Source organism: Rhinolophus sinicus, chromosome X, assembly GCF_036562045.2.
Source record: "Rhinolophus sinicus isolate RSC01 chromosome X, ASM3656204v1, whole genome shotgun sequence".
NCBI classification, from domain to species: Eukaryota; Metazoa; Chordata; class Mammalia; order Chiroptera; family Rhinolophidae; genus Rhinolophus; species Rhinolophus sinicus.
The window spans coordinates 47078129-47093889 of record NC_133768.1 but is presented as its reverse complement, the minus strand read 5'-3'; the positions used below and the strand labels follow the sequence as shown (position 1 = coordinate 47093889).

Genomic DNA, 15761 nt, shown 5'->3' with positions numbered 1-15761 from the left:
GGATTCTTTTCTAAACCAGTAGGTGATGTAGAATTTCAAGTCTTAAATCACAGTGTGGAAGTGCATAATTTTTTTGTTTTTAGGGACTGACCATGCGTTTCAACATACCAACTGGGACCAATTTACCCCCTGTCAGTTTCAACTCTCAAACTCCTTATATTCCTTTCAATTTGGGAGCCCTGTCAGCAATGAGTAATCAACAGCTGGAGGTAAGTTGTGAAGTACAAAAGTAGTTTAACTTGAATTAAAGGCAATTTCAAGTGCCCTGTTGTTGAGGGTTCCCTATGCAGGAATATCACATTCTCCAAAAGATTACCTCCGAATAGACTAAGAAATTTTTCTTTTATTTTTTGACCTTTCTGAACCAGCATAGTGTAGTAAAATGTGATTTATTCAGAGCACAAGGGAATCAGGCCTTGAATTAATGTAGTTTGAATTATTTTAATTAAGGAACAATAGGGCAGCTGACTGGCTAGGGAAATAGTGCTTTGTTCAGTTATAAAATATTTTGAATAAACAAATTGCTTGCTTAAAGTTTGAGAGTAGGATAAATACACACACTGATTTACATTCTAATGCCATGTAGATGCAGCATTAAGTATATAATGCCCAGTATTATGAAGTAAGTGATTTAAAACTAGAATCCATTATGAATTAAATAGGAAGAATTTTGTTTTATTATACCAGTAATTTAATAACTTAATTGAATCTGTGGCTTCCTTTTTAAAATGTACTTATGGAGTCATTTGAATTATTGAATTATTGGTGCAATAAAAAACAAACTTTTATCTTCCTAACAAGACCCTCATTGATGAGTTTTATTCCACTTTATTGATGCTGAAGTTTGCTGTTCTTTTCAATTACTTAAAGAGTTTTAAAACCAAGTGCTATAAATTGGCAAGAGGAAGGATCCCTGTACTTTAAAACTATGCTGTATTTTATATATCCTGTATAACTTATTTCTTGCATTCTTCTAGGACCTCATTAATCAAGGAAGAGAAAAAGTTGTGGAAGCAACAAACAGTGTGACAGCAGTGAGGATTCAGCCTCTTGAAGATATAATTTCAGCTGTAGTAAGTTAATCGGCAATTGTTTTACTTCAGCTTGCAATTTATGCGCTTCCCCCCACCATTTATTTTAATTTTTAATTGTCATTTGCTTCACTACTTCTGTGGGAAAATAACATAATTCTTATAACTTAACTTGTAATAGTAAAATACTATTATAGTAGACTGGATAATAGTTCCAAGCATAAGTCAACAATTTTACCTGGATGTTGACACGAGAAATGGTTGAAATCTGAGAATTGGGAAATCAATCATAGAAATGTATGCATTGTTTTACATAAACATATTTTAATTACCAATTGCACAAATTAAATCCAAATAGTTTCATTCCAGAGATAGCCAACCCTTGTACAACAGTGAACAACATAGTACTCTGCTTTTACATCATTGTTTTCTCTAAAAAGACTAAAGGAAAAAGGGGGAAAAAACTTTAAAAATTCTGAATATCTTCAAGTACTTTAATTATTTTACTGCAATAAGGAGTACTTAGAATTTTTTTCTTTTAGTGGAAGGAAAACATGAATCTCTCAGAGGCCCAAGTACAGGCATTAGCATTAAGTAGACAAGCCAGCCAGGAGCTTGATGTTAAACGAAGAGAAGCAATCTACAATGACGTGTTGACAAAACAACAAATGGTAAGAATTCTGACTATCTCTCGGTTGTGTTTATAATACTGGGTTTGTGTGACCTGTGTCAATAACCATCCCTCATAGGAATGGATGGATGGTCATTGGTTATTTCCAGAAGAAATTTTGTCAAAAAACCTAGTAATGTCAAGTAAAGGTAATATCTTTTGTTAAAAAGAGCAACATCTTCCCAAATGGGTCCCCTTGAAGTTTATATAGGATTTCTTCCATATAATTTTATTTTTTATATGTCCTGAACATCTCAAAAGGAATTTCTCCTAGACTTTTTACCACATTTACCATTTTTAAACAACTTCCCCAAATAAGTATACTTTTTAATATATTTAATTTGAGAGTAAAGAGTGGCCTATAGCTGATATATGACACAGGTTTCTACTAAATTATGTTATTTTATTTTTCAATTACAGTTGACATTCAATATTACTTTACATTAGTTTCAGGTGTACAGCTTAGTGGTTAGACATTTATATAATTTATGAAGTGATTCCCCCCGATAAATCTAGTACCCACCTGGCACCGTACAGTTATTACAACATTATTGACGTCAATTATGTTATTCTTTGAAAGGCTAGCATATTTTATCACAATAAAAGTAAAATGTTACTTTGTTAAAAAAAAAATTAAAAAAATAAAAAGGCTGGCATATTCGAGGATCCTTGATCATCTTTCCCAGCAGTCGTTTGCCAGCCATCTACTTGCACTGGAAAATTTCAGCTCTGGACACTAGGGAATCAATTTCTGTGGCATGAATATTACTTAGAAAACACTGTAGAATTATGTGGTTTTAAATTATCTTAGGAAATTTGAGACATTCCAGACAAGAATTATTCCCACTGCAAGTGCTTTTTCTCTTTGGTGTTTGTCACTAAAAATGTTTATTTGTCTGTCATCATGTGAAATATTCAAAAGAATGACAAAGAAGAGAGACTTGACAAAAAGTGCTGTAACTAATACTTGAGACTAATCACAGTGCGGGAACAGGTTACTATGGCAACTAACCTAAATGCTGCTTGCAATACAATAGTCAAGTCATTAAGAGAATTTAGCCCTAAATGGTGTTACTAACTGGTTTCTACAGTAATGGTCCTGTGAATGCCATCAAATTAGTAATGGTGATAATAATAATGTGTTTTCCTTTTGGTATGGTCCCCCCTTAACAAATTGATTTTAACTCAAAACTTGATACTTGCCTCTTTGAGACAGGTCATGCACTTGTAACAGCTCCCTTTTCTTTCTTTAGTTAATCAGCTGTGTTCAGCGAATACTTATGAACCGAAGGCTCCAGCAGCAGTACAATCAGCAGCAACAGCAACAAATGACTTATCAACAAGCAACACTAGGTCACCTCATGATGCCAAAGCCTCCAAATTTAATCATGAATCCTTCTAACTACCAGCAGATTGATATGAGAGGAATGTATCAGTCAGTGGCTGGTGGTATGCAGCCACCTCCATTACAGCGTGCACCACCCCCAATGAGAAGCAAAAATCCAGGACCTTCCCAAGGGAAATCAATGTGATTTTGCACTAAAAGCTTAAAGGATTGTTAAAATCATAGAAAGATCTTTTATTTTTTTAGGAATCAATGACTTAACAGAACTCAACTGTATAAATAGTTTGGTCCCCTTAAATGCCAATCTTCCACATTAATTTTTTTAATAGGGCGTACCATTTCTTCCTGACATTTGTCAGTGATGTTGCCTAGAATCTTCTTACACACATTGAGTACAGAAGATATTTCAAATTGTTTTCAGTGAAAACAAGTTCTTCCATAACAGTAATTACTCCACAGATTTCCTCTCTAAATTTTTATGCCTGCTTTTAGCGACCATAAAATTGATAAATTTAAGAAAGAATACAGATTTATATGTTTATTCTTTACATATAAAAACACACAGCTGAGTTCTTAGAGTTGATTCCTCAAGTTATTAAATACTTTTATACTTAATCCATTTCTTGATTAAAGTGATTGAAATGGTTTTAATCTTCTTTTGACTGAAGTCTGAAAGTGGGCTCCTGCTATATCATCTCTGTGACTGAAAGTTAGAAACTAAGGGTTATCTTTAACACAGAATTGTGTGCAATATTCTTAAATACTACTGCTCTAAAACTTGGAGGAGTCTTTCAGTTATCTTAGCATTATGTAAACAGCCTTAAGTACAGCCTAAGAAGAGAATTCCTGTTTCTTCTTTAGTCTTTCTGCCGTTTTTTATTTTCAGTTATATGTGCTGAAATAATTACTGGTAAAATTTCAGGGTTATGGATTATCTTCCACACATGAATTTTCTCTCTCCTGGCACTAATATAAAGCACATCTCTTAAATGCTTGGTGCCAGTGCTAGTGCTTCATCCTGTTGCTGGCAGTGGGATGTGATCTAACAAAATCAAGTTCTAGCATTTTAAGAGGTTAAGGATGATGTTGTGGTTGTTAGGTTCGCACCCTGTTTTATAAACAACATCAAAATGGCAGAACCATTGCTGACTTTAAGTTCACATGAGGAATGTGCTTTAACAATTCCCAGTACTGTCAGTATTGTGAATTAATTCCTCTTAAAGATACAAATCACTGGCTTCTATGCTCTTCTTCATCATCATGTTCTTTTCCTCAACTTCCCTACGTTTTCTTAAATTATGTCTCAAAGTTTGATTTTTTTTTCTGTGAGGCAATTTTCTGATCAAAATTAATGCATCAAATACCCTTTCATAAGGTTTTACTAGAAAATCATTACATGTTGTTTTCTTAATCATGGCCTGAAAAAATAACCTATAAGTTTATTCATGTACAATTTGGTTTCATGAGTTTCTTAAAAAGATTGTTTGACTATGGGAGTCAATTCAACATGGCAAAGACATTTTTGAGATGATGATGTAACAGGTATTGGAAACACCTAAGGAATTCCAGAAAAAAGAAAGCTGGGTGGAGGATCGATTTGCTCTATGTATCACTGGATTAGAATCAGTTTAACATTAGCTAAAACTGTTTTGAGATGTTTGGATGATTAAGAGATTTCCATTTTTATCTTGAAAAGAACTAGTAGTAAAACATCCAAGAGCACTAAGTTTGTGATACAGAATTTGTGAGGTTTGGTGGATCCACCCCCCACCTCCCCGTGACGAATTATCACTAACAAAGTCTATATATTTGAATAGTATGATAGCCATATAATCAAATTTATTTAATTGGCAGGGGTAGGGGGGAGATGTGTGCTTACTTTAGGAGAAATGAAAAAGACAAGATTTATGAGACACATATTTGAAGACAGTACACTCTGGCCAACTGTTATCAGTTGGTATTTCTACAAGTCCAGAATACTTTAAACCTGATTTATTAGACCTGGGAACTTTCAACATGGTCTAATTACTTGCTCAAAGACATAGATGTGAAAATTTTAGGCAAACTTCTAAACCTTTTTCACCATGGATGAAACTATGACTTAAAGAATAATACATAGAAGGAGTAATTGGAATAAGAGAGTTTGAAATAAAACTTGGACCACTTTGCATACACTCTTCTCACTTGACATTTTAGCTACATAATATGTACTTTGAGTATAACATCAAGCTTTAACAAATATTTAAAGACAAAATCACGTCAATAAGATACTAAAAAGGCTCATTTTTATATTTGTTTTAGCTGTTTTAAATAGTTGCAATGGCTTAAAAAATGACGATTTAAAATGTTGCTTGTAATACAGTTTTGCCTGCTAAATTCTCCACATTTTGTAACCTGTTTTATTTCTTTGGGTGTAAAGCGTTTTTGCTTAGTATTGTGATATTGTATATGTTTTGTCCCAGTTGTATAGTAATGTTTCGGTCCATCATCCAGCTTTGGCTGCTGAAATCATACAGCTGTGAAGACTTGCCTTTGTTTCTGTTAGACTGCTTTTCAGTTCTGTATTGAGTATCTTAAGTACTGTAGAAAAGATGTCACTTCTTCCTTTAAGGCTGTTTTGTAATATATATAAGGACTGGAATTGTGTTTTTAAAGAAAAGCATTCAAGTATGACAATAATACTATCTGTGTTTTCACCATTCAAAGTGCTGTTTAGTAGTTGAAACTTAAACTATTTAATATCATTTAATAAAGTGACCAAAATGTGTTGTGCTCTTTATTGAATTTTCACAGCTTTGAAAATCTGCATATATTATTTCATAGAAAGTGTATAGCTTTTGAAGCCCTATTTAATGGTGGTTCTTTTGCACATTTAGTTATTTAATATTGGGAGGTCAAGAAATTTGGTTTTTTAATCTGTTATATACTAAATTCTGTAAAACGAGATCTTTAACCTCAAAAATAATTTACGTACCAGGAAGCCTGTGTGTGTTTGTGTTAGTTTTGGTTGTCTGTGTAATCCAGCACCACTTTCTGCTTCCCAACAGCTGCATCACTCATTTTAAGTCAAGCAGAGCTGCTGATCCACACTTGATAACAAAAGCTGCTTACTATCCTGAAGCCATAGTAAGTTGATGGAAAACCTTATTACCTGGCCTCCAAAAAAGCTGAATATTTTGTAGTCTTCCCTTAGCTTTGCCCATTCCCCCTCTAGTATCATAAAATCAGATACACATATCTGTGCCCCAAACCAAACTTTAATAACAATTACTTATTTATCCCAGTAACCATTGTTTCTTTTGAGGGTGGCATGTTGTGAGGTTTGTAGACACTCTAAGATAGGTCATCCTTTTACATCCTTAGTTCACTAAAAACATGTTCAGATTATTATCTACCTTATTTCACCAGACTTAGTCTCAAGTGACTTTTGGCTATCTTGAAATCAAATCTACCCTTAGAGATGAAAATTCTTTCACAATTGAAGTTTTTTTTTTTCCCAAAACACTGTAATCTGTGCCAATCCCAAATTTCAGAAATGCTTTTTGTGTGTGCTACGTTTTATATATACTGTTACATGGAGGTAAATAAAAATTTTAAATCCAAAATACATACTGTTTCCAAGCTCAATATTTGCCAGGTAACAACCAGACAGCCCACATCACTCATGTTGGATCTAATAACAATGCCCACTCCCACCCATGCCTAAGAGTTTTACTCCCCCAAGTATGTACTGCCATAAAGTTACAATATAGACTGCCACCCTCTCTGGAATAATCTTCCTGACACCATTGTGCCTACTTGGCTAACTAAGGGAATCACCCTTCCCCCACCCTCCCCCACTCTAGGGATCTGTCTCTGACAGGGACTACTACTACACAACTTCACCAAGGAAGACCATAGAAATTGAGGCTTTTATTAAAGACAAAGCTTTAATTGAAGGAATAAATACTCGGAACTAGCACATATTCCAAGCAGTCTCTACTCAGCAGCACTCTTCCACATTCTGCTCCAGACCCTTCTGCCCTTGCTTCTCCTCCCTGATAGAAACACGGAAAGAAGAGAGAGCTTGGCTCCAATCTCCTTTAGCTAATTATATCAAATAACTAGGAAAAGATTTCTACCTATTAAATAGGCTCAGCTCCTTCCATATAGCCCTCACATCAAATACCTGTTGATTTTCAAGAAAGGTGAAGAGAGATGACTTATCAGATGCAAGGATGGGATTTGTTTCAGGTATATGAGGGGAAAGTGTATTGAAAGAAAAAGAACAAAAGTAGAGAAGGATTGGGAAAGAGACTAGATTAGAATGGACTGATAGAGGGCTTTGAAATACTGAATGAGTAATTCAATACGGAGGATAAGGGTTTGTGAGAAGGCTGATGTGTTCAAAGTAGCTGGTAAAGATGGTGATTGGGTAGGGTTTTGGGTAGGGTAATTTGAATGGTTTAGAATGCAAGGTGAAGAAAGATTGGAGACAGGACGGTGGATAATGAGTCCCGGCATTCAGTGGCCAGACTGCAGATAATTTTAAGGACAAAAGGCAAAAAGAGGTTGTATAGAATTTTTAAATTGTAAGAAAAACTCGTTAATTCCCTTTTACCATTCCCCAAGGACCCCACTTTGTTCAGGATTTTTTGTTTTACATGGAAAATTTCACCTGCTCTTTTGATTACTCTCTCTAACCTGATGATAAATCTATTAATGGCATTCCTGTTCTTTCTCAATTTGTTGTTACTCTTAATTATACTCATACATATTTGCAGAAAGTAAGTGGTCCTTTTAACTAAGTGTAATTCTATTTATTCAAGCTAGTTCTTCAAAGGGCTAAATCCATTCGTGTTTTCCTTGAGACCCATCTATTCCAAGTGCTAGTATCTCTTAATGTTATAGGCTTCCTTTGGTATTTTCAAAGGGCCTTGTGGTTATTATGTATTAACATGTATACAACATCTGTGAGAAAAGTGAGGAGAATAATTTCATTCTCATGACAGTTAAGCTAAAAGGGAGACCAAAATCAAATCCATTGCACTTAGGAGGCAGAAGACATTCTAGTTACTTGAATTATCTGGGTCTTTCACGTCTCATTTGGAAAATGGGACAATAATACCTTAGTTTCTTGATGGCAGGAGACTGGAGCAGATTATTTCCTGAGGTCCCTTTTAGCTCCAAGAGTTAGATTTTAACTGAGAAAAGCATAGTTTGAATCCAAAAGGCAATGTGTTTGTCTAAGGTTACATGGTAAGTTTGTGAATAGAATTAGAAATCCCTTCCCTTTGGCCAACCCTCTCCCCCCACTAAGCTATACCTTTTCTTTTCCTCTGTTTAGAAAAATGAGAGGTCTGACAGGCATTTTAATGACAAAGCAGATAAGTCAAGTTGTAATTGGCTCTAATTACCACTTCCACAAGCTGTAACCTCCTTTATCTTTTGCCCAGAGGCACTCCCAGAGCTGTTTGTTACTGCCTCTGGAACTACAGAAAATGAAAAAAACATGTTTAAGGATCTGATTCTTATATCTTGGTTGCCTGATTGGATTATATACATGACAAAACATCAAGGTAAATACAAATCACCTTTTGTAAGGTCAGCTTTTAAGCAAATAATTGGTAACTTCCCATTGTATTGTTCATAACTGAATTAGGCCAATATTTAAATTGGTCTGGATGAAGTTTATAGTGAGTAGGAGTTTATATTTATTTATGTTGACTCGTAATAACACATGGCATACTTTTTGAGCGGCAGATTTTATATCTTGCAACAAAAACTATGTCAAATCTTGCGAAAAAAACTGAAAACTAATAAAAGAGTGAAATAGCAATCCTTTTTTTTTTCTTCTGTAGCTGCTTGTCCCCACATGCCAGTAGCAAAGCAGGTAGAAGCCTGTGTCTAACCTGCTGAATACATTTCAATGAAAACAAAACCAAACTTAAGAGAAAAGAAACGTTAATATAATCATCTGAGGTCTTGTTCCTTAATTCCCAGCTCTTTGTAGGTTTTCAACAATACTGCATGGAGGTTGGGCTTCAAAGGTTTTAATGATGCAAGCTTGCTTGGACCCTATCCTTAGCAAAGTAAACATTTTATTCTATTAGCTCGTTTTCCCACTCTCTCTTCCCACATCCATATCTTGCACATTCAAGATGTGCTAAGCTCAGATGACGACGTGCCGGCCTGCAGTTTTTTCCCCTTCACCAAACTATCTCCCTCCCCAGCTCCCCCCCACACCCTTTTATATTCTAATACCTTAGTGTGGGAGGGGAGCTTATAGAATCAGAACGCTAGAGGTGGTAGGGGGTCTTAGAGACCCTGTAGCCCAGCCCTCTCCCTTTACAATCAGGAAAAAAAATAAGTCCCAGATGGTAAGATAAGTCCAAGGGCACCCATGTCTTCTAGTTTCTGTTCCACTTATTCCACTCCATTCAAATGCTCCCAATTACTCTTGTATTCCAATTCATTTTTTCAATGTGCCAGACCACATTAAGCAAATTTGCAGAACAATTGGTACTGAACTAAGCTTTAAAATGAGAACTGTTTGTAGGAAGTGGAGTATGTGAACCAAAATGAAGGGGAAAGAAATTCCTGTGTGACAACTGTAAAATGGGAAGACCCCTGATATATTCCCTAAGCCTTTAATTTGGTATCCAGGGCATTGGCTTCAGGATTTTGTTTCAAAGGGATATTTAATTTGTTTAAAAGGTTCTTCTTTTCCCATACTCAGCACAGTTTAGACGACTAGGATCCAGAAGCACTATTCCATTTTCTGTATCTCAGTTTCGTTCAGGGCCAAGATTAGAATAATCAGCCTTCCACAGATGAAGCAAGTTGATGTACCACATACTACAAAATCCTCTATTTCAAATGAAATGCTACTGTAGTCACAAGGCAACAAACAGAAAACTCTGTGCAGTGATCTCTGTTAGGATAGAGGCGACTATTTTTGAGTTACAAAGATGTGCCACAAGGACCATGAATAGTTTACATATTTCCAAAGAACTGAAAAAAACCTCAGCAAAATGATTTAATATGCTAGAATTTGAGGGCCTGGTTCTATCTGTATACACTTGGACAAGTTACTTCACCTCTCTGAATCTTTTCTCACACTGCAATAAAGATTTCTCGAATGCTGATTTTGTGTCAGGCACGATGACTAGTCACTTTTGTAATTCCTGTTTTACAGATGAGCAAATAGGTTTTAAAAAAAATTCTCCCAGTGTCACACGACTAATTGGAAGAAGCAGGATTCGAAAGCTTGTATCTGATTCTATGCTTTTGCCATTGAACAAGCTTACAACTCTTCCTAGAACTACAATTTAACACCAGCCTTTTGCAATCCATTTAGAGTACAGTGTTATTTTGTTCTTTGGCTATCAACTCTCACTTACCTGTTTTTACTTTGAGCAAGGCCTTAAAGAAACAGAATACTCCCCCTTAGTGTTTTCAAGGCACTAACTTCTGTCCCTCTTCAGTGGTGCCTAGAGGGTTTGGGTTTCTCCTTTTATTTCCTTCTGTGCTCCAAACTGAAGTGCCTGAAAAATCCAGTGTGAATACTTTAAAATATGTTTTAAGATATCAGAACTCATTTTAATGCAGTGGCTTCCGCACAAGTTCAATTAGGGGCCAATGGAGAATCCTAACGGTAAAAAAGTACTCTGAACTAAGTATATTTTTCATTTTTCCACTTGATAAAGTCTACTGTGTTTCCCCGAAAATAAGACCTAGCCGGACCATCAGCTCTAATGCGTCTTTTGGAGCAAAAATTAATGTAAGACCTGGTATTTTATTTTATATTATATTTATAATATTATATTATTTATATTATATTTATAATACATTATATATATTATATATTATTATAATTTATTATATTGTGGGGACAGAGTCACAGAGAGCAGTTTCCAGGCTCTTGGCCTCATGTGGAAAGTTGCTGGCTCAGGCCATCAGCTGTTACCGGTTAGCCATTAGCCACTGATACAACTGCCGTGGCTACGCTGGCAAGAGGGTTGGTTGGTTGGCTGGCAGAGAAGCGGCCGGCGGGTCGCGCATCATGTAGAGTCTGCTTCCTGTATCTCCAACCCAGCCTCCAGCGAGACTAGTGGTATGAAACCCCATCCATGGCTCCGTTGGTGTTCCTTTTGGGTCTAGCCATATCCTGCGTTCTTATGTGGGGAGCGGGACCAGAGACCCCACAAGGCACATGGCACAGCGAGCAGGGTGTGGTGCCAGCCAGAATCCCCAAAGGGGTAATGGAGCAGTTTATACATATGAAAGCTGAGCTTCAGGAGGAGCCGCACCAGAACAGGAGGCGCGGTCTGCCTGAGAGACTCAAGCCTCCGGATGGCACACCACCCTCTTGCCATGGAAGGCGTCGCCTTCATTTTGGTAATCTGCTGCTGCTGTAGGCTCCAAGGGTTGTGGACATCTTACACCGAGGCCTCCACCCAATCAGACACCTGGAGCGGCGAGCAGGATTCCAGCCAGGTAGGAATGGCGTCTGACTCTGGGCAGGAGGACATGTGGCCCCCACACAGTGTGTGGTGCCCGGTAGCCACTGTTCTCAGGAGTTGGACCACCGAGGAAGGGTGGGAGGACATGGGTGGCTCTCCAGCCATCGTGGAGAGGGCCCTGCAGGTTCCAGCTGAGCAGTTACCGGAGGAGGCGAAGGGTACAGCCGGCCTTGTGGGCTGGATGTTCCTCACTGCGGTGCAGCATGACTCGGAGCAAGCGTTTGCTGGAATAGCCCCGGTGCTGGACCAGCAGTCCTGGTGGGAGGCACTGGAGCTCGGTTCCGCCTGTTAGACGAGGAGCTTCACAGTGGAGACTCTGAGGCAGAGGCGGACGATGTGAGTGGAGACAATGTAGCTCACAACCCCCAGGCTCGGCCCATCTTGAATCAAAAGGTAAAGCGTGAGCAACCTTTGGGCCCCGGGGGCATTGCTGCCGGCAACCCAGCTGTGACTGAGTTCACAACCTACACCCCTTACACTCCCACTGAGCTGCAGGAGCTGGGGAGGCTGTGCCAACAGCGCTCTGGAGAGCCAATCTTGGCTTGGCTGCTACATTTATGGGATGAAGGGGCAAACAGCATTCTCTGCTCCCAGGCGAAATGGAAAAGCTAGCCTCTGTGGCAGTGCATCTGTCCCTGCGACAAAAGTTACAGAATTGCCATAGGTTGACCCAAGACCAGGGCAACCACAGTCTAATGGAGCGGCTCACTGCTGCTGTATGCACAGTATGGGGACAGGCTGGCGAGCCTCCAGACACTGCGAGTAAATGGCAATCATATACTGAACTTACTCAAATCATCCGTGAAATGGGGATGAGGCATGCTATTTTCAGCCGTAATATGCGGGGGCCGGATCACGAGCGTTTTACAACCAGCATGAGAGATCTGGTTTTGGACACTGCACCTGCGAGTGCTTTTGGATCCTTGGTTGCCATCCTTACACACTATGTGGGGCGGTGGATCCATGAAGTTACAACTGCCATGGCCACCCTGGGGGATGTTGAAAGCTGGCGGCAAGGGAAGTTAGGACAGGAGGTCTGAGAAGTTAAGACCTGGAAGCCCAAATCAAAAGTAAGGGGGCAAGGTCGGCCTCAGAGAGTGACACGCACACAGATGTGGCATGATCTCGGGGCAGCAGGGGTCGATCGAGAGAAGATAGACAGACAACCCAATGCACTCTTGGACTTTGGAAATAGTTGCATCCTGAACAGCAATTCCAGTGAAGCCCAAAGGGGAAGTCCGGGAAAGCACGACCTGTGTCCCTCCAGGACTTTATGCAACCACTTGAGGCCGACTCCTTTCAGCTTGATTAGGGGTGGGGCCAAGGTACCTGGTCAGAGGGGACGAGCAGGGACCAGAGGCCCCACGTGGAACTGTCCATACATTGGTCCCCTTCTAATGTGCAGAGGGTTTTGGCCCTAGTTGACACTGGCACAGACTGCAGTCTTGTTTATGGGAACCCAGAACTGTTCCCTGGCCCAGCAATCAGCACTGATGGCTATGGAGGAAAGACTGACTGTAAAAGCTGTTTCCTTACCACTAGGTAAAGGAAGGCTTCCCGCCCCGTACCTACAAGGTTTATGTCTTCCCCGTCCCGGAATATATTCTAGGGGTGGACATGCTACATGGCCTCAGCTTACAGATGTCGGTAGGAGAGTTCCGTCTCCGGATCCGGGTGGTGAAAGCGGTGACATGTGGGCATGCTCACCACCCTCCTCAAGTGTTGCCATAGCCCTGGTGCATGGTTACAGTGTGACAGTACCGCCTACTGGGAGGACAGCAGGAGATTGGTCGTACAATTTTGGAATTGGAGAAGGCACATATCGTGAGGCCGACGCACAGTCCCTTTGACTCCCCAGTATGGCCTGTCAAGAAGCCAGATGGGACCCAGTGAATGACTTTGGACTATAGGGAGTTAAATAAGGAGACGCCACCCTTGCACGCTGCAATTCACGGTTTGATGGATCATCTGACTGTCTGCTTGGGAATGTATCACTATGTAGTGGACTTGGCAAATGCTTTTTTCTCCATTGACATTGCACCTGAGTGTCAAGAGCAGTTTGCTTTTATCTGGGACGGGTGGCAGTGGACTTTTCAAGTCCTCCCACAAGGATACTTGCACAGCCCCACTATCTGCCATGGGCTCGTAACCCAGGACTTGGCACAGTGGGATCACCCATCCTCTGTGATCTCGTTTCACTATGTTGATGACATATTACTAACATCTGATTCACTTTCAGATTTAGATCAAGCAGCTCCCTCTCTTCTCTACCACCTGAAGTCATGTGGCTGGGCGGTGAACGAGGCAAAGGTCCAAGGCCCTGGCTTATCTGTCAAGTTTTTGGATGTTGTGTGTTTGGGTGTTGTGTGGTTGAGTAAGACAAAGGTCAAACATGAAGCAATTATTGATAAGATACAAGCCTTTCCGCAGCTGACCAAGTTCTCCCAACTGTAGACGTATTTGGGTCTCCTGGGGTATTGGCAGGTGTTTGTACCCCATTTAGCACAAATGGCAAGGCCGTTGTATAACATGATAGAAAAGGGGTACTTGTGGGATTGGACAGAGACTATAGAGCAAGACTTTGTTGCCACAAAACGGGCAGTGCAGCAGGCACAGGCTCTACAAGTAGTAGATCCTGGTTGCCCATTTGAACTTGATGTTCATGTAACTCAAGAGGGGTACGGTTGGGGCATCTGGCAACGGCAAGAGCGTCTCTGGTCACCAGTGTGATTTTGGTCCCAATTGTGGAAAGGAGCGGAGGTCCGCTACTCTCTAATAGAGAAACAGCTGACTGCTGTGTATGCAGCCCTAGTGGCCACAGTAGCCATCACAGGAACAGCACGGGTGTTGGTTCGAACAACCTCTCCCGTCCAGGGGTGGATCTGTATGTGAACCCAGTGACTCAAAATGGGGGTGGCACAGACCACCACCCTTGCGAAGTGGGGTGCCTACTTGGAGCAATGTAGCACCCTTACTTCAAGCCCTTTGAGTACAGAGCTACAACAGGTCCTGGGGCCTGTGGAGCTTGTAGCCCAGGATGAGCCAAGCGCTCTGCCTATGGGAGAGGACTTGGAGGCCTCGCCTACAGAGAAGGACAGTCCCCAGTACCTGAGGATGCCTGGTATACTGATGGTTCTAGCTGGGGAATTGCAACCATTTAGGTGGCTATTGGTGTGCAGCCCAAAACAGACACCATTTGGTTTGATACTGGGACAGGCCAGAGTAGCCAGTGGGCTGAGCTACGGGCTGTGTGGATGGTAATCAACCACGAGCCTGGGCCCCTAGTTATTTGCACTGACAGCTGGGCGGTGTTCCGGGGCCTAACGTTGTGGCTCCCTACGTGGAAACACCAAAACTGGTTGGTAGGACACCGTCCACTGTGGGGTCAAGACATGTGGCAAGACCTCTGTGACCTAGGGCAGAGAATGGAGGTGACCCTAATGCATGTCACAGGTGACTTCCCCTTAGTGTCCCCAGGTAATGATGAAGCAGATACTCTAGCATGGGTCCGATGGTTAGAACAGGCCCCTGCCACTGATGTGGCCCGTTGGCTGCATAGGAAATTGCAGCATGCTGGAAGCCAAACCATGTGGCAGGTGAGCAGGCGCTGGGGTCTGCCTTTAAATGGCAGGAGATAGCAGATGTCTGCTATGACTGTGCCGTCTGTGTCCAGGACAGCTCCCAAAGGCGGAGGCTCCCCTGGGAGACACAGCAGATTACTTGAGGGAGGGTGCCCCTCACTTGCTGGCAAGTGGACTACATTGGACCCCTACCTAAGGCCCACAATGCTATGTATGTGTTTACAGCAGTGGACTCTGCTACGGGGTTGATGTTTGCTTGGCTGTGTCTGGCTGCGGATCAGTGGCATACAGTGGTCGCTCTTACATGGCTGTGCGCCCTCTATGGATGCCCCCAAGTCATTGAAAGTGACAGGGGTACCCATTTTACGGGGCAAGAAGTGCAACTCTGGGCTGCCAGGATAGACATACAATGATTGTTTCATACCCCATACAATCCACAAGTAGCTGGCATGATTGAACACTACAATCGACTTTTTTTTTTAATTTTATTTTATTAAATTTATTGGGGTGACAATTGTTAGTAAAATTACATAGATTTCAGGTGTACAATTCTGTATTACATCATCTATAAATCCCATTGTGTGTTCATCACCCAGCAGTAAGAAAAGATGATATAGGAACATTTGTGAC

General features: G+C 40.6%; 1 protein-coding gene across 14 annotated transcripts in view; it reads left to right on the top strand.

The window, feature by feature from the left end:
- ATRX (ATRX chromatin remodeler) overlaps nucleotides 1–5812 on the top strand; it is a 251139-nt gene extending 245327 nt beyond the window's left edge. For 13 of the 14 annotated variants that reach the window (XM_019716363.2, XM_074323977.1, XM_074323981.1 and 10 more), the window contains 4 exons: nucleotides 84–209; nucleotides 978–1073; nucleotides 1574–1702; nucleotides 2955–5812. In XM_019716363.2, coding sequence (XP_019571922.2) covers nucleotides 84–209; nucleotides 978–1073; nucleotides 1574–1702; nucleotides 2955–3233 — 630 coding nt within the window. In that variant the 3' untranslated portion in view covers nucleotides 3234–5812. The remainder of the gene's footprint in view (nucleotides 1–83; nucleotides 210–977; nucleotides 1074–1573; nucleotides 1703–2954) is intronic. The other variant, XM_019716366.2, reaches the window with a different exon arrangement.
- Nucleotides 5813–15761: the final 9949 nt, after the last annotated feature.